Here is a 22,605-nt window from a genome sequence, read left to right as displayed (position 1 = left end):
CCGCTGACGCTCGCCCATTTCCAGGCATCCATCAGCCGCACCTCATGACATCATGGTCACTACCTAGGCAGCGCACTCCCCTGGTAAGATGAAATCGTATTAAATATATACATCCTGGAAGAAGGAAAGCGTGCTTAGCCATTCTAAAGCGCTAAAGCGAAAACAAATGAGATGGGTATATCTGCGTGTAGCAAAATGCAACCCCACACTAAGAGATTGAACCGACTCCGTATCCCATGCAGCAGATGGCAGACTGTGTCGCGCCTGCGCCGAAAGCCATGTCCCACACTAAAGCTGCGCCAAACCACCCGATATGTGCCTTGTAGAGGCTAGAAGAGAGCACTTGAGAACAAAAGAAAAGCTCATGTAGAGCCAATACATGAATGATGTGAGCCGTAGCCCAAAGTTGAGGCGTTTAGGCCTCCGCCATGATCTGCTCGCCCTCATCCAGCATATCCACCACCCTCTTGAGGTTGCCGACCATTTCGTTAGCCTGGCCTACGAGCAGCAACTTCTCTGCGTTCGCCGGCAGACCTAGGTAGGTAGGCGGTTCGCGCTCAGGTAGGTCATTGACCCACTTCATGAAGTCCTTCCACCCGGTGCTGCTCGGCAGCTCCAGCCCCTCGCCCTGTTCTGTGTCCTTGACAATCTTAAAGTTGTCCTCGAAAGCGATCGGCGTCATGCAGCTATCGACGATAGAAGCGAGCGTGCGGAAGTCAGCGTCGTTGTCAATCTTGCCGCCGTACATTTCGGTGATGAGAGTGCGGATCATATCCCATGGGATCTTGGTAGGAGCGATGTTGGAGCGGCCTTGGGCAACGTAGTCAATCCACGTATCGATTATGAAACTGCAGCATTCATACTAGACCTAGGTAAGCATATGATTTTGAGCAGGTGATGGGAAAGATTGAACTTACATCGCTGTCGTTGAACTCCCAGAACCCCTTCCATCCCAAGCTGGGCGCATATCGCAGACGTTCCTGCACGACTGCGTGGAGGAAGGACAGCAACAGATACACACGAGCCTTTTCAACCGGCTGCTTGTTGGCCTTCTCAGTCAAGGACGACAACGAGTCCTTCATGTTGGCACGGATACCGGCTGGCTGCTCATAAGACAACACGCGAGACGCGCGGAGAAGGTTGACCGGGATCTTCGGGCTCGACTCCATGGACAAGAAGAGGCGAAAGTCAGGATTGGGTTTGAGCGCTTCGAGCCGCTTCTCGAGTGACTGAAGCCACTGCGGAGCCAAATGAACGTTCTTGATTAGGACCCAGTTGCCGGTCGTGGCGGCATTGCTGATGGCTTTGTCGGCGGTTGCGGCGCCTTCGTTCGAACCCATGGCGATGTTGGAGCAGGTGACGCGCTCCCTCTCAACCAGGTTGTCGACCTTGTAGCTGGCATCGAAACCGGGACTGGAGCTGAGAGCGACGGGCGTGGTCGCGTTGACTTGCTGCACAATCTCGCCCAAGTCACCGCTAGCGTCGAGCAGACCCTTTCCGAACACCCCGGTGACGAAGCGTTCGACAGCAGGCACAAAGCGATCGACGCGGAAAAGTTTGACCAGAATCAATGAGCGAAGGTGCTGGTCGAACTTGTTGAGATCCTCTGGCCATGCCTGAGGCACATGTCGCTCCCCGAGCTCTTCAGTGAGGAAAGTCTCCCAAACGCTTGAGCCGATTTTGTCAACCTCGGCCTTGAGAATTGGGACTTTGGAAGCCCGAGACATTGCTTCGCTTTTCCGCTCGGTTTGGGTAGACACATCTACGCCCTCCAAATCACTGTCGAGGATGATGTCAATGAGCGTTTTGTCCATCTTGTAAGGTGCGGCTTGCACTAGGAGCATTGCAAACGTGACGCGATCCTTTTGGAGCAGGGACAGCGAAGTACGACGGTAGGTATCGACGAATAGCTCCGTGATGATTTGATCGATTCGAGCTGCATGGCCGGAAATGCCAGAGTTCCTGACCTTGCGGAGCACCGTCTCGAAGATTTGCGTGAAATACTGGAGCGAGAACTGGTAGAAGTGATTGAGGTGGTGTAACTGCTCTAGGACCGCAAAAATGGCCGAGCAAGAGCGAGCAACGACAGTGTACTCCTTTGTAATATTGTCGACTTCTGTCATCACGCCGGCGGTTTCGGACGCCTTGGCTGAGATCTCAGCAGCTTCCTTCTTCAGCGTCTCCAGGGTCTCAATGACGCGATCGTCATCAAGAATGTTGCCGCGAGACTCGTTGAGAGCTTGAAGAAGGCGCTTCTCCAATTTGCGAAGATGGACGCTGAACTCTCCTTGCATCTTGATGAGGTTCGACCGCCGCTCATCCACATCTGGGCGCTCAGACTTGAGCACTTCGTTGAGAGTCTGCGTCTGCAAGCTGCTTTGTGTAACCGTGAAATTGACGAAAGTGCTGCGGCTGCAGATATCTGGAGCAAAGTTGGCCGAAGGATCGCGCGTGGAAAGGAACAGTTTGAAGGAGGGCGAGAAGTCAATCTCTTGCTTGCCGAGCTGAATGAGCACACGACCGCCCGTCTTCTGGTACTCCTTGTTAAGCACATGATTGAGAATGGGGTCCAGATGTTCCGCGTCTTGGATCAATATCGGGTTGCCGAAACGCAATGAGCTCTCTAACTGCTTGGTGAAGGAATCGTCCAAGAAGCTAGTGACCGTGAGCCGGCGATCCTTACATTCGTTCTGCAGGAACTCAGAAGTCCTGCCGGATGGGTCGATGATCAATGGGTATCGGTTGAAGCGCTCGAGGATAATAGCGTTCTCGGTGCAAAGGTCGTCGACGGGGAGGCCATTGTGCTGCCACGTCAATCTGTCGTCTGCGCTGGAGAGATATTCGGTGACTGGATTTGGAGTCTTGTAGGTGATACCGGAGAGCGAGAGATGGTGCAACCAGTCCTCCGTCATGCTCTTCCTGTATTGCTGGTCGTAGTAACCTCCGTAAGCAATGAAGGCGGCTGCGACGAGGACATCTCCGACAATGGTATCAATTTGAGAGTCGAACGACTTGCTACTCTCTTCCCATCGCGTGCGCTCTGAAGAAAGGCTGGCAAGGAGCTTCAGACTTCGGTCAACCTTGAACTCGACGGTTGACATCTCCGCTTTGATGGCCTGGGTCTCGCTGATCAAGGCCGCGTACTCCGTCTTGTACCGAGCAATGCTGTCTTCGAGGTTCTTGATCAGGATCTCCGTCTCCTTGGCCTGGTCCTTGGTAGCCTGTGCATCAGCTTCCAGCTTCTCAACCTCTTGACGCAGAGGCCCGACACGATCCAATATGTCAGAGTAGTGCACTTGTGCAACCACCCATTGTACGAGCGGACCGCAAGCCTTGGAAGCACGGTTGACCTTCTCGAACGTGAAATCGTCCTTGGAAAGGTATTCGGATTGCATCTTCTTACGGTGCGCAGCCGTCATCTGCCTCTCGTTGTCAAATTGAACGATACTAGCGATGAAGTCATCACGCCTGACGATAGACACAATGGTCCTCCAGCTGTCAACTTTGTGACCAAGCAGCGTACAGACGGCCTCCAGCGCCAATTTGACACCATTAGGCGGGTTACCCATGGATCGGACTTCGGTGAGATGTTGTCGCTTAATGTTCTGAACGCTCTTCTGGGCTTCCAAGACAGCGGGTTCGGCAGCTGCCAAGTCGTTCATCACCACCTGCTGGCGCCGTTTGATCTCTTCATCATCCTCGGCAAGCTTGGCTTGGATCTGTATGGAGCCTGCCTTCTTTTGCTCGGCTTCTTGTTGATCCGCAATCATCCGTCGCAGTTTCTCATTCGCCTCTGCATCCTTCTTTTCCAACTGCGTTTTCTTCTCGGCTAAACTCACCCGTAGCTCCTCCACCTTGTCCACTGTTTCGCGAAGCTTCTCCAGACCCACGTTGAGATGGCGCTGCTGTTCCTCCAGATCCTCACGCTTCTCGTCATAGAGCTTGACGTACTGCGCGACAAAGTCCAGGAAATGGCGAGGCGTGAGGTATGTCTTCCTGTTCTGCTGCTTCTGCAGTCTGTTATTGAAGCCATGCAAAGAGTGATGTATGTAGACCATCGCATTAACGACGCTCTCGCGATGGGAAGGTGGTAGGTTGAGCCCACGGTAGGCGACGGGAATACTGTCTGGCGCGTTATAGTTGGGTCGATCCAGATCAACAGATAGAGTAAGCTCTGTGCCGACCTGGTACAGTGCCTGGTCAGACCAGTCACCGAACCAGTTGAGAACGCAACGATTGAATAAGGCAGGACTAGTGGCGGCTTTGGACGAAAGGCCCTCTTCAGGCGGGTTCATCGTGAAGACGACGTGGAGATTCTTGACGATCTGCTCGGTAAACCATTTGTACAGTTCCTCCTGCGAGTCAAGAATGGTGCCTTGTCGCTGCGCGCCTTCCTTGATCTGAGTCATCAACGACGCGTATTCGTCGCCTTCGAAGAGACCGGGCACTTCGGCGTTCGCCAGGAGGGTGTTCATGCGCTCGAGGAAGCCAGAGTCGAGAACGTTGGCTTCGTCCATGATGAAGCAGATCTTTTCGCCTTTGCAACCACATCGTCGGAGGACATTCCGGAGATCCTCGTCAAAGTCCTCACCAGAGTACTTGCCATGTACCTTGATCTGATACACTTTTAGGCCGTTCATCCAGGCCACGAAGCGTGATAATGTGGTCTTTCCGGAGCCGCTGACGCCGATCAAGATGAGATGTCCCTGTGGTTGGCGGAATACTCGGTCGATACGGAGTACATGCTCGAGCACGTCGTTGAAGAGGATCAAGGGGACATCCACCTCCTCTTCGCAGAATGTCTTCAGGCGTGCCTTCACGAAATCTCGAAGCTGCTCGCGTTCAACCGGCACGTAATTCTTCGACAGCCAGTTTGAGAACAGGATAGGACCGCCGAGGGCCTTCTCTTCGTCGATAGTTGGGAAGTACTCCCTAGCCACGCGATGCACACACTCCTCAGTCCATTTCCTCTCCTCCTCAGCAATGAGACGATCTTGGAACAGCCGAAGAGCTTCATGGGCCCAGATCCTGACAAGACCTTCCACAGGCAGGGTCTCAAGTGGGCGCAGGGCTTCGTATACGCCTCGAACCCAACGTGTTAGCTCACGAGGGGAGTAAACGTAGTGCGGCTGGATATCCGGTGTGAACCTCCTCTGTGATTCTGCGTAGAGTTGCACCATTGCCCTCGTCAAGGCGTCTGCATAACCTCGCAGAGTGGGAATTATCTTCAGTACAGCATTGTTAAAGGTGCCGTAGATCTGAAGGAGTGACTGCTCCCCAGGGTAGTCGACCATGATCAAAGGAGCGTGACGCAGGAACCGGAGACCCATGGGGGTACGGCCGGCGTCCGTTGGCGGGTTGCAGGCGCCGACGAACTGGATGCGGTCCAAGGTAACCCAAGTCTTGTCGGATGTCCTCCAGAAGCCATTCTGTTCGACGAGCTGCCTCAGGAACGAGATGGCTCGCTGAGTACCATACTTGTCGGGAGCCGGCAGGTTAATCTCGTCGCAGAAGATGATAAGCCACCTACCGACCTGGGTAGGTGTGAGCTGCACTCCGTTGAGGGTCTTTTTGTATTCGCAATATTGCTCGAATGTCTTGATGAGCAAGTCCGGGGTCGTGGCGCTGGAGAAGTTGAGACCCACAACCTGCATATTGGGCAGCTTGCGGAGCGCGCTGAATAGAGTCATGGTTTTACCGGAACCTGGAGGACCACAAAGCAGGAGAGGTTTGTGTTCGGCGAGCCAGGAATAGAGAACGTCTTCATGGCGAACAGTGTCGAGCGTCGGGATGACCACATCGGTCTGAATAATCGAGTGAGTATTGACTTCGACGTTCGGGACCTGGTTTTGCCACATGTCCCAATCCGAATTGTCAGGCTTCACGTCGTAGTCAATGAGAGACGTGGACTCATTCAGCGCGGGTAGCTCGACGTCTGTGAGGCCGGCAACGAGGTCGCCGAACTGCTTGCGTTCCGACAAGGGACAGTCGCCGACAAGAGCCCAGACAATGGCGAGGAGCAGCTTCTTCGACATGTAAACTTCCATCTTTTCGTCCTCCAGCGGGAAGTCCTGATGCTGAACATTATACTCCAGTACATTGCGGCACGCCTTATTGAGGAGCGAGAAGAGCGTGTTCAGGGCGCGGATGTCGGTGTACTCCATGATGTGGTTGAACTTTCTAGCCATGCTGAGCGCCTTCTCGATGAAGCGATCCTGTGTCAGCTTGATTTGCAGGAAGTCGGCAATGATGGTTTGAGTGGCAAGAGTCTTCTGGGACATTTGGCCTGGTGCCACCGAATCATCCTCAATATCTTCGAACGGCGTGGTCTTTAGGTTCTCAATGTAGTTCTGAATCATCATATCGATCTCAACAATGTCGTCGCTGAACCAGACCATACCGCAACGGGAGACAGTGGCAAGCGTGGCGTACTTGAGCGTCTCGACTTCGAACATGATGCGGACATTCGGAGGCAGGTTAAGACGCTCGCCATTTGGCAAAGTGAGGAGTTTGTTGTCGTCAAGGACAGAGTTCAAGTTTTCTACCCACTCCGGGTCGACATCACCATCGAAGACAATCCAGTGGCGCTTGGTGTCCTCACCACGGAGGTTGTCGACGATCTTGCGGAGGATGCTGGTAAAGAGTCCGTCCGTCCATTCGCGAGTCGTGCTGTCCAGGGTTCCGTAAAGCATCTCCTTGGACATAACCTTGGGATCGATAACGTGGCAGACACCTTCTACGCCTTCGACGGCCTGAAGGGCTGCGAGCAAGGTCTTCCATGCTGCCGATTTGCCAGACCCGGACGCACCCACCATCATGACACCATGGTGCAAGTTCTGAATTTGGTAAAGCTGGAGGATCTTCGACATCCAAACGTCGCTGACAACAAACTTAGAATCGGCTGCGGATTTGCGGATAGCCTCTTGGAGCTTTTCGAGCGGCGCGGGAATATAGTCAACCCCAGGGAAAGAGTCCTCCTCGATAGCTTTCATAATTTCAACATCGGATCGAATAAGCTTCGGCGCCATAGTTTCTCGCAGACTTTGAACGATGATCTGCGGTTCCATGACTGCCTCGTCAGGCGACTGCGATCCTTGCGAAGCAATGCGGGCGCGCTTGAGCCCACCAGAGCTGACGAGAACACTCTTCAGGGCACGGAGTCCGAAGTCGTAATGGGACTGCTTCGAAAGCTTGGCTGCGCATGTGTCGAAGAAGGGGACGACTTGCTTGGACAGCTCTTTGGCTTGTGAGAAACCCTGGGAGTAGAGCATGACTTCAGCAATAAGTTCCTTATCCGGCTTGGACATGGCAACGCTCCGGAAGAGCTTCTTCAAGTTGTCGGGCAAGTTCGAGCGACCTGCGTAGCCTGGGTTCATAGTGATGAAGATACCAGTGTTGCCATTGACGCTGAGCTGGCGGCCGATCAGCTCAATCTGCGCTTTCTCATCCTCAGCACCCTTTCGCAGACCGAGCTGAATGTTCTGGACTTGCTGAGACACAGCGGAAAGGATGCGCTCTTCAAGACGATTGAACTCGTCAAAACAACCCCAAGCACCGACCTGGCAGATACCGAGAAAAATGCGCCCCATGGCTTGGAAGTCGAATGTGTCATCGCAGCAGAAGACGAGAGTGAATCGCCCGAGCTGCACACCCAGAGCTTTGACTGATTCTGTCTTTCCAGTACCGGCGGGTCCATAGGGCGAGCCACCAAGTCGCTGGCACAAAGCTTGGGTGAGAGTCAGGAAACAACGATCCGTAAGAGGGGTCCGGACAAGACGTTCAGCGACACCTAGGTATTCATATCCGTAGTCGAGGGCTGCATTTGCCATTTTGATCTTGAGGCGTTGCAGCAAGTCATTTCCCGGCTCGTAAACGTAGCGCATAGAGAGCAGCCACATATGGTGAGTGGGCGAACGTGCACCGACCTTCCGTAGCTTATGGATGACGTCCCGCTGGTGGACGAATTCAGTGATTAGGTGCTCGCACTTCCTCCGATGGATTGGTTCCAGATCACCGAGGACAGCAGTAGCAAGCAGCTTCAGAATGCTTACTTGCTTCTCGTACAGCTGCGGCAGGGACACCCCTTCCTCAGCTAGGGACTTCTCCACAGCATGCGTCCAGGCGATTTGAGTCCCGAGAACAACCACCTGAGCCGGGTACTTCGCGATGTAAGCATCGAACGCGTCTGGGTCCATTGTTTCGGATGCTATGAGCTGTTCGAATTCCTGGTACGCCTCGAAAGTCAGCTCTGCAAGCGTCGTCTTCATGTTGAGTTCGAGGGCTCCAAGCCATTCATTGATGCGTGGCGTCTTGATCAGCGAAATGTCTTTTCGTAGCATGACCTCTTCGCCCTCTTTCGAGGTGAAGCCCTTAATGATGCCGTCTTCGTCCGTAACAAGGCCAGAAATGCCAGCAAACATCTTTTTCAGATGTTTAGCAATGCGGAGCGTGTCGTTGCTATTGCCGATAATTTCCAAGAGATCTTCATCACCAACAAAGTAGAATCGGGGAAACGACACCCGCTCGCGCTCGAGATACTCCCCAAGAGCCTTCTGGATCTTGTTCAGGAGCTCGGCAAGCCGCTCGAGCGACTTCTGCACGCCCGAGATGTTGAGGACTTCCAGGACGAAGGGTTGTCGGGAAACCTTCTTCATGACGGACAAGAACTCGGAGTTGATGTTCTGGAAGCGGGACGACTCCATGGGTAGCAAATGCTTGATATCGGCATTTCCGGTGAAGACGCCCTCCAAGTACACCCACTGACGCTGTACATCAATCCAGACGTCGAACAAGACGTGAACGCGGTTGAGCTTATCCTCCCACGCCGACGCATCTTCTTCGAACTCTTTGTAGTATGGAGAGTGACGCATAGCTTGCAGCGAGTTCAGGTTCTCGCTGCATTTGGCGAACAGGTCGTCCCAACCGCGGATAAGGCGACATTTGCTCTGATAGTTGACAAGCTCCAGGGCATAATTCTGCCAGGTCTCGCGGACTTGCTTTAAGAATTCTTCCAGTGCCATTTCGCCTTGCGCCTGGGTGATGACATCCCGAATGATCTTCTCGCTTGGGCCCAGCTTGAGATCCCAGACATCGCCGAGCGTCATGGAAATGGGCGAGTAGCGCTTATGGGGCTTCAGCTGCTTGAAGATCCTGGTCCAGTGTCGCTCCCGAACCGCATCCGACCGCAGCTCGCCGAGAATGGCGTTCTCCTTAAGCAGCTGCTTCAGAGTGTTCTGGACATATTCGAAAGCCTGATATTGCCGCATACGGCTCGGCATATCCTTGGTCATCTTCAGGAGATTGTCGATATTTTGGCGGAGCTTACGGGGCTGGATGCTGTTCCAGAGGGTCTCTCGGAGGTCATCGACGCTGTTCCATATAGTAGCCAGGGATGCCCACACAGACTTGAAATCCTGCACTTCCTCAAGTACGGCTGTGAGGACATTGTCCGCTGATAGTGCAAGATCAAGCGCTTCTTTCGCCTTAGAGATATTCTCCGACTCTGTTCGCAGCTGGTTCAGTTTCTGATCGAACTTGGCCAGAATGTTCGATGCGTCGGCCGGACGGATGTTACCAGCTACCGGTTTCTCCTCAGACCATTCCGCCGTGATGTCAGCGATCTTCTGGTTGACTACCTTGTCTTCGGCGATGATCTTGGCTCGGAGACCGTCAGCTTGGTCGTTGGCTATCTTGCTCTTACGCTCCAAAACGTCGTTGAGTGTCTGCCACTCATGATCAATCTGTTCCATATGCAACCAATCAGATGGGAAATGGTAGCGTTGTCGAATCAGGGTGGACTGTCCTTGCCGGAATATGTCAATCTCAGGCTCCCATTCCTGGACCTTCCTCTTGCATTGCTGCACAACTGTAATGAAAGAAACGGCTTGTGCGGTAGAGGAAGCTTCCAGAGTCTGCACTTCCAGATCCTTGCGCGCTTTCTCAATCTGGGCGTAGACATCTGTCATGCGTTGACCAAGGCGCCCAGCGAACTTGCCAAGAATCTCTTGCTGCCATTGGTCGTACTTCGCATTGACCTTGACCTGAACCTGCTCATAGTCGACCGTAACATAACCGAAGCGGCGGTTGATGTCAGAGTTGTCAAATGTAGCGCGCGTCTTCCGAATTTCCTGAAGTAGCTGAAGCCATCGGGACAGGTCCTCGCCGAGAATATCGTACACATGCTCGGATTGTAGATCCCAGAGAGACTGGAACTGCAGCCATTCATCCACGTACGACGATATTTCGCGAAGCTTCCCCTCAACCGCACCGTACACTTGCATGAGCGCATCCGTGCATCGACTAGGGAGATCGGCAAACTGGCTAGCGGAAGCATCATCCGCTGCCTCTAATCGCATCTCGTATCGCGATGCCTTGACCTTCTGGAGGGTGCAGATGACCGCGAGCCACTGCTGAAGCTGTTCCAACCAGCTCGCGCGGGCGTATTCGACGGGTGGATTGAGGTAGATGACCTGGTTGCGCATGGATATCTCTAGGGTCAGTCTTGAGAGGGTAGGCTTCTCTTCAGCCGAATGGACCAGACCCGGTTGGCTGGATGGTCGTCGCTCTTCGTCTTCTTCGTCTGCATTAGTGAAGACGTCTATCCACTGAGCAATGGCTCGATTCAGTCGTATGAGCAAGATGGTCTCGATGCGCGCATTCATGTCCGACACCCAAGATGCAAGGTTTGAGTAGTTCTCGAGGTTCAGCTGGTCGACGGAACGTTGGATGATTTCGAGATGCTGGCGGAAGGCTTCTGTGCTGTAGGGACATGTCTCGAGATCCTTCAAGGCCTTTTCGACGCTCATGTTAATGTTGACCAGCGTGGAGACCTTTGCCTGTAAAAGCGAAGTTGCCGCCGCGAATTCTCGGACGAACTGCACGTGCTTGCTCTCGCTCCGAACGGTCCCAGGTGCTCCCGTGGGGAATGCGGATTGTCGGATGTGGAGATCGTAGGCATGGACGAAAGATTCCCACTTGAGTGGCACCCCCTTACCGACGAGTCCTTGCACGTCGTTGAGGTAGCCATTCAGCAGCAGAGCGACACCAGCCATCTCAGCAATGGAGCGCACCGTCTGGGTATAGGTTCGCACGCTCTCCATGAGGCTGACGGCGTATGGGTAAACTCGCTTCGCCTCTTTCGAGATATTGTTGATGCCGTGAGGAACTTGGTAGCCACGCCATGTCAAATTTCGCACTTCCTTGAAGAGGGCAATGACTTGAGCATCGAAGTTGACGTGCAGCTCTAGGATGTTACCAGCAGCACGATTTTTGGCTATCAGAAATAGTCGACCGGATATGGACAACTTCCGACGCGCGACTTCTTGAAGCCATGACTCGAAGATGGGTCGGGTATCGAGCTTCTTCTTGAACATGCTGCTCTCAGCCTGCAGCTTCTGGCCTTCGGTGTGAAGCGCCCAATCTTTACCCAGGATATCCTCGACCTTGCCCATGTAGTTTTCCAGCTGGGTTTCGATCTGCCGAGCCCAGATGACTGCCCCGGAGACTGGAGGGAAGTCGCGAAGCTGCGCCATAGCATGTGCTTCAGAGTTACCATACTGTCGCTTGAAGCGCTCATGGAGAGCCGAAATGTCCTGCTTGACGTTCTCGATGAGCTGGGTCTGGTATTCTGAGATAGCTCCTCGGATCTTGGGTCGCACGAAGAGGGGGTTGAACTTGGAGAAGACGCGGAACATCTCGTTGGCAGTCTTGGCAGTACCAAGGCGATCTCTCAGCCGCGCAATGATAGAGTTCTCGACGCGGGAGGTCCGTTCGTTGTACTTTTGCTCTGCTTGCTCGAAAAGTCGGGTACCCTCGAGCGAGACGTCGAGCACATCAACATCCTTCAGAACACCGTAGGCTTGTTTCACTTCCTCTACGGCGTCGACATCGCCGATCTCTTCAACAATGACGGACTCCTTGACCTGTGCGCCGTCCGCAAGAGTTGAAAGCGATGACTGAGAGCCAAGCACATTGACGATGGTCCGCTGCAGCTGCTCGTGGTTCTTCCGGAAAGTCGTGATGTATCGAAGACGCTCTTCGGTTTGCCGGTGACGAGCAGCAATCTTGATGGGAATGAATTTCTCGTTCCTCCGCCTCGTCACCTCACGCGCGACATTGGTGAACTCCTTGACGTTTTCTTCCCAGGTGCGCCAGATGCTCTCCGCAACGTCCATGACAGCCTGGAACTCCGGATAGTCCATATACATCAGGGTCTTGCCAATCAGCAGCCCGTGCAGCCGCAGATCGAGGTCGCCGGATATGGCTTCGACGAGAGGAAGCGCTCGTCGCACGGGATACGGGCAGATGCGGAGCTTCTTGTTCATATGGACGAAGATCTGCTGGACTGCTTCCTGCACCTTCTGCAACGACGTCGCAGAGAGCAGCTCGTCGATAGGGAAATCCCGCATCAACTGGTTGTACTTGGCCACCAGGTCTGACGTCTCCTTGAGTCCAGTATCCGCGCTGAAGCTGACAGTCGCTTGGAAACGTTTTGCGTTCTTGAGCACATCCAGCGTCAGCTTCACCCCAGGGCTGCTCAGTTGCGCCTCAATGTCGTCCAACCTTGACTCCATTGAGAGCCAGAAGTTGATCTCCTGCGTCGCCGTCCCGGTGGACGGATCTCTTGTCGTCTTCGTGATATTCCGTATCGACTTGATCCAGCCGTTGACAGTCGCCTGCAAGCCGTTGAGGAAGCTGCTGTCGGTCAGGATGGCAGCCGGTAGCAGCTCGGGCGAGGGCTTGGCGTTGCGTTCTTCGGCCGTCTCGAGTGCATTCTGGATGAAAGGGTGCAGCGGGAGGAGCAGCTCGGGGATCTCGACGTTCTGCTTTAGATGCTGCAGGCTTAGTCCTAGCTCCGTCATCTTCTTCTTGGCCGCCGAGATGCCCGTCCTGGCGTCATTTGTGCCCTTGCTGTACGTGCCGGTCAGGCTGCGCTGGCTCTTCGTACAGCTGTCAAAGTACGGCTCAACCGAGTGCTGTAGTATCGAGCCCAAGATATCGTAGGGGGATGCATCTTGCGATGCATTGTTATTAGAAAGTGTAAAGCCAGGAAGAGTAACAATCTGCACTTGGGCGCTGAGGGGTATCGCAAGGTCTATGGGTATCGGTCGCTTGGAAATGACAATATACGCCGCGCACGAAGGAGAGGCCGTAAGTTCGGAGGCGAGGGTATATGTAAAATGCTGTGAGACGCCTGGGGAGGCAGTCAGTGGAGTCGCTCTTTCCTTCCCAGGGGAGCACTTGCCATTCGCGCCATCCAGCCCGTCTATGCGAGTCTCATCGATTCTGTCCTTCACCACGTAAAGGGCTGCAGACTGCGATTCAAGCGCGAACCGGGTGCACCGCTGCAGGGTGTCGTGGAGCCTGGCGGGCGAGAGCAGACTGCCAGGGGCGCGCAGGTCCTGCCCCGAGGCGTCGAGACTGGCTTCGAGAACCCTCTCTAGATAGTCGACGATGATCTGGGCATCTATTGCTGGCGGTGTCGGGCTGGGTGTGCGGATGCTGCCGTTGGCCGCCCCTGGAGCCAGCGGTCCCTCCATGGTGTCGTTCAGGTTGCGTGTCGGGGAGAAGGCATGTGTCTCGTCGCTTGCGTGGGCTGCAAAGGGACGAGATATGAGGTAGACAAGGTGAAGGAGAAAGGCTGGCCGGCCTGTTGGTGGATGGAGGTGCGCTGTGTTGACTTGCAAGAGTTGATCAAGTTCACCCCAGACGGCCGACGCGACGTTGCGCACGCGCCTCCCGCTTTGGCTGCAGGGGTCCCCCGATCTATCGGTCGTGACTCGTGTGCCGAGAGCGGCGGAACACCAATCGAACCGTTCCAGAAGCCGACGATGCTGATATCGTGTTGACGTTGCGGATTTGCTACGTTTTCACGCTCGTCTGCTGTTTTGCCCTGCTGTTGGTGTTTACCAATAGCCCCGCATATGCCAGGAGGAAGCCACGACTGAGGTGCACGTGATCACGAGCGGCATTATCTAACCCGGTTCGGCTAAAACACGAAACACCAACTCATCTTTCATCTGTGCAAGGCTGCGACCGTGCGGGATCCGACGAGGGCAATATATGACAGCCTGTAGCCAAGTCTCTGCCTGCACCACAAACATCGCAAGGGGGTCTCCAAGGGGTTCAGACAATGCGTTTGAACATTACCATCTATCTAACTCCACTACTCTCCCGGTCTTCCAGTTCCAGCTCAGTCGCCTCGTCGCTATCCCTTAACCGCTCTCGCTCAGCACTACCCGCACTGGTCGGACTAACTAACCGAATATCCTGCCCACCAATTCCCAGCCTTCTCCTCAGCCCGTTAAATCTCCCATCAACCCACTCCGCCCCGGCCTTGATGACGCCCCAGATCTTCTCTTGCCGCTCGTCCAGGCTAGTGGCATCCCGCGGATTCTCATGAGCCTCGACCTTAAACTGATACTTGAGACAGTCCTTCACGGTGATGAGGCCCGTGAGCCGGCCGCGGTATTCTATGAGAATGACGCGCGGTCCCATCTTTTTGAAAAGCTCCATGACGGTTTCTAGAGGAAGGCGTGGGTGCACTGTGAGTGGAGTCGGATCCATGAATTTAGAGAAGTCGACGCGCAGTTGCGCCGAGGTGGCCGACATGGTGTCAAACGTGACAGCGGGCATCGTGGAAGCGGGGGTGCGTGCGTCTGTACCGGTGCCAGATGAGGTAAAAAAGCATTTCGCGTGCCCAGGCGCCATCTGGTCTCTCTTTGCCCGGTCGATAGCGTACCGGAGCTCTGTCCTGCCCATGTAGCCGATGAGGGTCTTTGTGCTTGCGTCGTCCACTATCGGATATCCTTGGTATTGATTCTCATTCATAATACGCTCCAGTTGCCGTAATTCAAGCCCAGTGGCCGGCAGAGAAACGACGTGCGAGGCCATGACTTGTGATACTGGGACGCCAAACGTGTGCTCTTCTTTATTGTCCAGGAAAGGGTATCCGTTTAGATAGATCATGCGATCGGCAATGCCGCCATGGCCAAATCGCTCGCCGACGGCTTTGGTTACACCGACAACGATCTGCTTGCGGTTAGCGAATCCACTCATCGAGATTTAATGGCAACATACCATAGTCGGTAGAATGTATGTCAAGGCGCCGGTGATTTCAAACATGATGACAACAACCGAGACCGTAATATGCATGATGCCACTAAGAGCAGCGCCAGCGCCCAGGAAAGCATACGTGCCCGGCGTAATGCACGGTACGTCGGGCTCGCACGCGGAGAAGAAGGCAGAATTCGGGAAGCTCTCATGTAGATGTTGCACAAAGATACCGACCATACGCCCGAAAGAGGCTCCGATAGCCATGGAGGGCACGAAGATACCTGCTGGGACCTTGCACCCAAAAGAGATTATGACCAGCAGCGTACGAAGGATAGTGGCAATGGCAAGTGAGAAGATCATATGCCAACGGTTGTTGCCACTGCCCTTAATTAGCCACAGCACTCTAGCCCGGAAAAGTACTCACTCACTCGCAAAGCGCGTCGTAATCATGACCCCCTTCACACTCTTGGAAGAGGATCTCCATGCTCTCCGTCATGTCAATCCTGAGGAACATGTTCGGATAGCAAACAATAGCCGTAAGCACAGCCAGTGTAACCGCCTCAATGATGGGGTATTTGGCGAGGTACTTCTTCCGGAACACCTGGACGCGGAGGTTCCACTTGATGACGAAGGCGCCGTAGAGTCCGCCAAAGGCTCCGATGATCAGGTAGAAGAAGATCTCGAAAAAGTGCCAGGACCGGTCGTATTTGACCTGGAACATGACCAGCTGGCCGGTTCGGAAGGGGTTCATAGCGGCCAGCACGGCGGTAGCCACCAGCGCGCAGAAATAGCTCCTCCACATGGTTTTCAGAGGAAAGTAGTTTGACATCTCCTCCAAGGAGAACAGCACCCCTCCAATCGGACTTCCGAAAGCTACACCGACCCCTGCCGCTGCGCTGGCGCTTAATATCTCCCTCGTCTTCGCGGCATTCCGGCGATACTTGTCGAAGAATCTCGATATGACATTTCCGGTACACACAGCGTAATGGACGCTTGGCCCTTCTTTCCCAATCGAGAGTCCGGACGCGATCGCGAGAGGCAACCCAATCGACTTTATCACCAGCGTCCAGGCACCCAGGAAGCCCTTCATAACGAAACCTGCAATGATGCACTTCATCTCCGATATTCCCGATCCAGCAGCATATGGCGCAAACGACTTGACGAGCAGGGCAGCCGTCAAGGAGAAGAGGGCAGCGAAGAGGATATAGAGGACGTAGTTGATCGGCCAGAAGCCGCTCCATCGTTTCCACTCGGAGCACCCTGCGTCTGATCAGCCCAAGCTCCCCAAAGCTCCAGGTAGGTTTTTAGCATACCGCTCTCTGCACCCCAGCAGCAGAAATTCTCGTTCAAATAGAACGCCGTCTCGCAGTGCCCCAGCTTCACGTCACTCAACCACTCGGTTGCAATATTCAAGAAGGCGGCATTCAGCCCAATGGCTGCGCCCACCAGCGTCACCACAATCCACGCCTGCCCCGCATCGTATGCCTCGGCGACCCTACGTCTCCATCCAATCCTGCGCTCTCTCTCCCAGAAGCCCGCACGCTCCTTCCGCCGCGCTTTCCGGCGGAGCTGTTCTCGAGCCGCGTCTTGCACCCAGTCGATAGTAGTAAAGTCCTCGTAGCGCTTTATCTCGGCAATTTCCTCGACAATGGCATGGTCGTGGTGCGCCGTCTGCGCGGCTTCCGGGTCAGAGGGGTCGGGTTCTTGGAAGGAGATGGACGTGTTGCGGCGGCGGAGGGAGGGCGCAAAGGAGGAGGATGAGCGGGTTAGTTGGGCGCCCGGCCGAGAGTGGGAGGACGAGCTGCGATTCATCGCATGGCCAGAGTATGGTCAGGACGTGTGATGTTGGAAGCTTCCAAGCTTGTTGGAGAGCTTCAGGCCGCCGTCTCGGAGGTCCGATCAATGAGGCTGAAACGCCACACCACTGCTGGACCAATCACATCAACCGCGCCACAATATTCTCACCGTGCAAACTTAGTCTTTTATTGTAGCTTGAATCACTTCAGCAACAGTTGAGCTCTTAAAAACGGGTTTATCTACCTTCATTGATCGACCGTGCAAGCCAGAATGGGCTCACGAGTCGTGATTATGTGTTCTCGAAAGGGAAATTTAACCGAGGTACATTACAGGATACATCGCTACCAACAACCTTGGAAGTTCCGGCGGTGAATCATCTGTAATTGTCCTGGTCAAGCATACCAAGTCCCCCATGACTATTCGCATTCCCGTTCTGCAAGGCCTTCTCCCACGGCGGATGGCTCGCCCAATCCCTCTTTCCCTCCTCCAGAACCCTTCTCTTGAGCTCTCGGAACTTCATATACTCGTCATCGCTGGCGAAAAAATCCCTTTTGTCCCATGCCTCAACAGTCCTTTGTATCCTTGCCAGCGCCGCCATCGATTTCCTCATGTTCTCGATAGCGCGATCTCGTTGGTAGAACTTCACATTGCGGTCGCTCCAGATTTCGACGTCGAGGGCGTATCGGCAGCGGATTAGCTCTCGTAGCTGCCGCAACTCTGCTGGCTGGATGAGTTGTCGCTTCCGTCGCGTTATGGGTATATCGCCCGGCTTTGGGTGGTGAGCTGCTTCGATGGGAGGGACAGCGGGTTGGGGGCTGGGCTTCTTTCGTTTCACGAGCTTGCCGAATTTTTCCATGACCATTCCCGGGACACCTGAGGACTAAGTTATTTGTGTTCGTGATTTGTGTGCGGAGTTAACATACCGCAGTTCAGACTCCGGAGATCTTCACATAGCCTACTTCAAAAGAAGGCTTGGATGGAGTGGAAGGCGACCAAGCACCTCTGCAACGATGAGAACCGAGGCAGCCTTGAGGAGCAAAGCAATCGAGCAGGCTAACAGGCTAGCACGTAGTCCGAAGAGAGAGAGCGGGCGGGGGTGGGCGGCAAGAATGCCGCCGAAGTGAGGCGCTACCCTCTTCAGCCTCGTGGTCAGCCTGCCTAGCCGCCCGTGGAGTTTGCCTTGTCCTAAGACATCTTCGCTCTTTCCGACTAGATGCGTTTTCGCCGGTTGACATTGCATGCATTTAGTCCCGGCCGGAACGCCACTCGCTGAAATCATACGGTTCATTGGGCGACACGAAGGTTCCGCAACAACAGATATGTTTGCGATTGGCTGATTACTATGCACATATCTGCTAGAAGGAATATTTTGCCAGACATGCGAGAGCTTACAGCGCTTACTACAGGCTGCCGCTCCTCAGCCCAGTTCGTCACCAGAAATCTCACGAACAAGAAAGAACACGGAGTGGGCACCCTCTCATTTGAAATCAATTCGGCCGTTGCTTCGCATCGCTTCCTTCCTTGGTCGCTCGACACCTGCCCTTCTCCTCGATCTTTGCCACCAGAAAATCGCGCCTGCAGCGACGAGAAGAGCTCCAGCCACTGAGCCGCCTGCTATTCCTCCAATCTGTGCTTTCGAAAGGTCGTTCTGAGCTCCAGAAGTTGCGGTCGCAGAGCAACTCGATGTGCATGAGCCAGTGGAATTGGTGGTAAAGCTGGTTTTTGGTCCAGGTGTTCGGGAAGTGGCAGCGGTAGATGTCTCCCCAGGCAGACTGAGAGTCCAATGCTGACCTGATGTGTCGCCGCCGGCAAGAGTTAATTTCCAGTTATCGGCATTGACTTCTAAGTGTATATCGGGCCCCGTGAAGTTATTGCTGAGCCTCACACTACCGTCGCCCCAATCATCAACTCGCCAGTATTGTCCGGTCAGCTCTTGGTTGGCATAGAAATGGAGATCGAGCGAGTTTCGGCCGTTGTAGTTGTAGACGTCCAAGGCTGCGAAATCGCCTTTCTGAATGGTGTGGAGTCGGAAGTGGTCTTCAAGGGCGCTCGGAGTAAAGTACCATAGCTGGCTGTCGCCCGAATCGGTGGGCTCGATCAGGAGCGAGTCGTTGCTGCCGGTTGAAGCAAGAGCTTTGGATGAGCCGAGAGCTTCGCTTGTAAGGAGGTATTTTGCGGAAAGGTCTATCTGGACCATTGTGGGTCGATGTCGTAGTCGAGGAATATAGAATGGACTACGAGTCGAAAGCTGGCAGGAATTTTCACGCGGATTGTACAATTGGGGAGGCTACCCGTACTTTTTCAAGGGCTGCGAGGCTGTGGCATTGCTATGGCTTTAAAATAGATTCCAGCCTGACTGGATGCACTGCACAATGAACGGACGGACCCGCCGAGGGCGCCTCCAAATCCGCTTCATTAAATGATTCGCCCCCGTTCTAGACGCCACGCCCTAGCTACCCGCTTTCAGCCCGCTCGGGCAGCAGTACCTGCTAACCCTCTTACGAACCGCGCCCCCGCGCTGTAATCTAGATTCTCAAGGCCGATTCACAGTAGCGACCAAGCCTTACGAGGTCATAATACTGCATTTTAGTGCACTCAACTACCGATATGCATGTTCATCAGTTGTGGTATTTGCCTCAAAAGCTATTATGATAATCTGTTCCTGGAGCAGGAAGGAGACCGGACTTGTCAGTATAGAACGCTATTTCTCGCAAGCTCCAAATCTCTCCACTTCACGCAAGCCTCTAGTCTCTCCCACTTCAACTCCGTTACGAGAGTGACCACCGTTTCATAAGTATCAGGCCGAATACCCCAACCTCGATCTATCTCACAACCCGTCAAAGGGATCTGCATTAGATCGATGCTTAGCAGACATGCTTCTTCAAGCTCTACGGCAAGTCAGCCTTGGAGAAACAAACACAAGATGGTATACACGCACCATCTACAGCATTCTTGAACCGACTGGGCCGTTCACCATCCTCTGTGTACCTATATATAGGCACCTCTTTGATACCCCGCGTCTTCTTCGAGAAAGATATTGTGATTTCCCTCTCCACCCTGTGCGACCGATCTGACAGAACCAGGTCGCCTTTGCTCAGAAGCCAGTCCAGCTGATGCTCAGCATACGACCCGCCGTTGGAGTTTTTGAGGTCTTCCATTGTGTGAAAGACGTCCGAAAATGGTAGATCGAGACGAATGCAATAGTCGTACTTGCACGTATTCGCTCTCCTCAAGTTCGAGATGTTGTCCTTCTCAATACCGCATATCACGGCACCCTGTACAACAGCTGTCCAAGAGGTCTCTGGGCGGCGGAGCTGAAGCTTCCACATTCTCAGGGTGGTTTCGATCTGACCGCGCAAGTAGCTGGACTCGCCGAATCCCCCCACGAGAATTACATCCTGGCCGGGAAATTAGAGTCATATCACGAGCCAGATGGGAATCAGGTACCTTTGGGCTCCCTCCACGTTTCGCTATCAATAGTACATGCTCCTTGATCAGCCCCACAACCTGTCCAACGCATTTATCAAAGAAATGCTCCATATCGGCGCTGTGTCACAATTAACCGATGCGAACGCATAGATGGGGAAAAGTACCATGTAATCGTAATCTCGCCCTTATTAACCACATCTGGAATGTCCAGATTTGCAAGAGGATGAGGCAAGTCCAGGTGAAAGTCTTGATGCGAGTTTGGCTGGAAATCCCGCTTGAGCGTATCAAAATCTCGCATGAGTTGTCGCATCGATGTCGTTTCAAAGGCGTGAGCTGCGTTCTTGTCCACGTCCAGATCGGGGTCAAGCTCCCGATACTTCGCTTCTCCTATCAAACGTTTGAGCCACTTTTTGAACTCGAGGTTGATGAAAATTGATCCACATTTACGTCCTGAACTTGTTCAGTATCTTATCATGCATATGGGAGAGGTTTCTTTACCTGTAGGATTGCCGATCTGCTCGAGTTGGAGGGTCGGTTGTAGCTGCTTCACTTTGTACGAGATCACATCCTGTCCAGAAAAAAAAACAGTATCAGCGATACGATAATCTACTTCTGTAGAACAGCACTTCGGTTCCAACTTACCACAGTTCCGCCTCCAGCATCGCAAAGAATAAAGTAGCGGTTTTGCTAAAAGAAATCAACGATTTGTGATCATCCATGAGCACAGGGCCTTACCCTGAGAAAGCTTTCTTGCCGCTGATCGCTATAGTAACGTGCCGTGTACATAGCTGCCGCCTCCGGTTCCGTTACGAACACGACGTCTTGCAGCATCGGAAACTAAACGCGAGATTTCAAAGTCAGCTCTGTTGGACAGGGGGAAGAGCCATCATTCCCCCTTTTCATTACGTCCCTGCGGACTGCGAAACTCTACTGCAGAAGGGGACCCGTAGCTCCCAGCCCAGAATGAGGAACGTAAACGTTGTGCGCCAATATTACGTACTGAAGTCCGACTGAAACCAGCCTTCGACAGTGCGCGATATGTGGAATTCATCGCCATGTACGACCAGCCCTGTATGCGTTCAGTATCCTTCTCAACAGCCACTGGAGCTTTCAAAAATACAATAACATACCGTCGGAACAGTGACAACGATATCAGTGGGTATCCTCACTCTGAGCACGGTCGAAAATCCCTCGACAACCTTGCCCAGATATTGAAATACCCTGCTTAAATAATCCTGGACTATCTCTTCCGGGCTTTTGTGGCTGTACGCAGGGATTCCATCCCCTTCTTGGTCCCCCATTATTCGCAGAAAGTTGAGATTTTTCATCCCGTCCAACACCTGCAATGTCAAGTCAAGCTCACCAGCCACGCTTTCCAAATCAAGCTCTAACTTGGTATGAACCATAGTCACCGCGTTGGGGCTTAGACTGCTGCCCCACTGCTGTTCGCGGGCTGTACTTGGACGGGAGTAGGAGACCACGCTGGGTACTTTGTCGTGATTTTCCATCTGAGGTCCCCAGTCGGTGACCACATCGATTTCGCGAAGTGCACATCGATTACCGGCGGGCGTTGCATACGCGACACCTGGAATTTGCGTTAGCGCACTACAAAGGGTACCGCATTCGTGACGAACTTACCGGTAAAAGTCGTGCCGTAGTCTAGTCCAATCACTAGACGTCGTTCCAGAATCTCCTGAACAATCATCCCCTCCCGTTCCGACGGAGGACGTACAGAGGAGGATGAGCTTTCCTCCATGGTGGCTATTCCTATCCCCGGCGTAGCCGATCCGACACTGAACGGCAGCGGATGCTATTATTTTACTTGGGGTCGACGTGGAAGGCTGAAGGGGATGCGGGGCTGAGCTGCAGGCTTCATGAGGTCGTGTCCATCGGGGGCATGATCCCCGGGCGCCTTCAGGTAGGATAGGCTGAATCGACGTGGGCGGTTTTCGTGACTGAAGGAGGATGGCGCTAACGTGGAATGATTGGGTGTATTGCCTTCACTGGTTTTCAGCAGATGCATCCTGTATTGGCCTAGCCTTGCATGCAAGTTGAAGCTCGCGTGTATGCAACCGCCGGAAATGGAATGACTGTATATTTGGCCTAATCAATTGACGAACCAGGGGTGGGTGTTCAAGCCTTGAATATAAGAATGGCCTCACAGCGTGTTGCTTGTTTCATTGGCTTGCGATGTTCGCGAATGGTAACGAGCTTGCCAACCATGGCTTTGCTGGACGAACTAAAGCAAGGTCAAAACGACGACTGGACGCCTGAATCCACGGAAAGGATCTCAGGTCTTGGAATTTCTCATTCCAACGACTCAAA

At 53.7% G+C, this 22,605-nt stretch overlaps 5 protein-coding genes across 5 annotated transcripts; all 5 read right to left on the bottom strand.

The window, feature by feature from the left end:
* Positions 1–82: 82 nt before the first annotated feature.
* On the bottom strand, positions 83–13,855 carry BU26DRAFT_605175 (dynein heavy chain). Its single transcript, XM_033835572.1, has 3 exons — positions 13,244–13,855; positions 918–13,192; positions 83–862 (listed from the first exon to the last, which is right to left on the bottom strand). The coding sequence occupies exons 1-3, from the start codon at positions 13,536–13,538 to the stop codon at positions 416–418; spliced, it is 13,017 nt and encodes a 4,338-aa protein (XP_033684318.1). The 5' UTR covers positions 13,539–13,855; the 3' UTR covers positions 83–415.
* A 271-nt stretch (positions 13,856–14,126) lies between these two features.
* Positions 14,127–16,909, bottom strand: BU26DRAFT_605174 (uncharacterized protein). Its single transcript, XM_033835571.1, has 4 exons — positions 16,368–16,909; positions 15,483–16,314; positions 15,079–15,433; positions 14,127–15,030 (listed from the first exon to the last, which is right to left on the bottom strand). Exons 1-4 carry the CDS (start codon positions 16,864–16,866, stop codon positions 14,152–14,154), a joined length of 2,565 nt encoding a protein of 854 aa, XP_033684317.1. The 5' UTR covers positions 16,867–16,909; the 3' UTR covers positions 14,127–14,151.
* Positions 16,910–17,081: 172 nt separating this feature from the next.
* On the bottom strand, positions 17,082–17,943 carry BU26DRAFT_519430 (uncharacterized protein). The gene is made up of 2 exons (XM_033829054.1): positions 17,775–17,943; positions 17,082–17,724 (listed from the first exon to the last, which is right to left on the bottom strand). Exon 2 carries the CDS (start codon positions 17,711–17,713, stop codon positions 17,225–17,227), a length of 489 nt encoding a protein of 162 aa, XP_033684316.1. The 5' UTR covers positions 17,714–17,724; positions 17,775–17,943; the 3' UTR covers positions 17,082–17,224.
* Positions 17,944–18,172: 229 nt separating this feature from the next.
* BU26DRAFT_519429 (uncharacterized protein) lies at positions 18,173–19,143 on the bottom strand. Its single transcript, XM_033829053.1, has one exon. The coding sequence runs from the start codon at positions 19,046–19,048 to the stop codon at positions 18,329–18,331; it is 720 nt and encodes a 239-aa protein (XP_033684315.1). The 5' UTR covers positions 19,049–19,143; the 3' UTR covers positions 18,173–18,328.
* A 353-nt stretch (positions 19,144–19,496) lies between these two features.
* On the bottom strand, positions 19,497–22,272 carry BU26DRAFT_519428 (uncharacterized protein). Its single transcript, XM_033829052.1, has 10 exons — positions 21,919–22,272; positions 21,411–21,865; positions 21,281–21,349; positions 21,016–21,117; positions 20,923–20,967; positions 20,779–20,848; positions 20,445–20,730; positions 20,299–20,398; positions 19,790–20,249; positions 19,497–19,739 (listed from the first exon to the last, which is right to left on the bottom strand). Exons 1-10 carry the CDS (start codon positions 22,034–22,036, stop codon positions 19,540–19,542), a joined length of 1,905 nt encoding a protein of 634 aa, XP_033684314.1. The 5' UTR covers positions 22,037–22,272; the 3' UTR covers positions 19,497–19,539.
* Positions 22,273–22,605: the final 333 nt, after the last annotated feature.

Source organism: Trematosphaeria pertusa (assembly GCF_010094035.1).
Source record: "Trematosphaeria pertusa strain CBS 122368 unplaced genomic scaffold BU26scaffold_7, whole genome shotgun sequence".
Taxonomy (NCBI): Eukaryota; Fungi; Ascomycota; class Dothideomycetes; order Pleosporales; family Trematosphaeriaceae; genus Trematosphaeria; species Trematosphaeria pertusa.
This window is presented reverse-complemented; position numbering and strand designations above follow the sequence as displayed.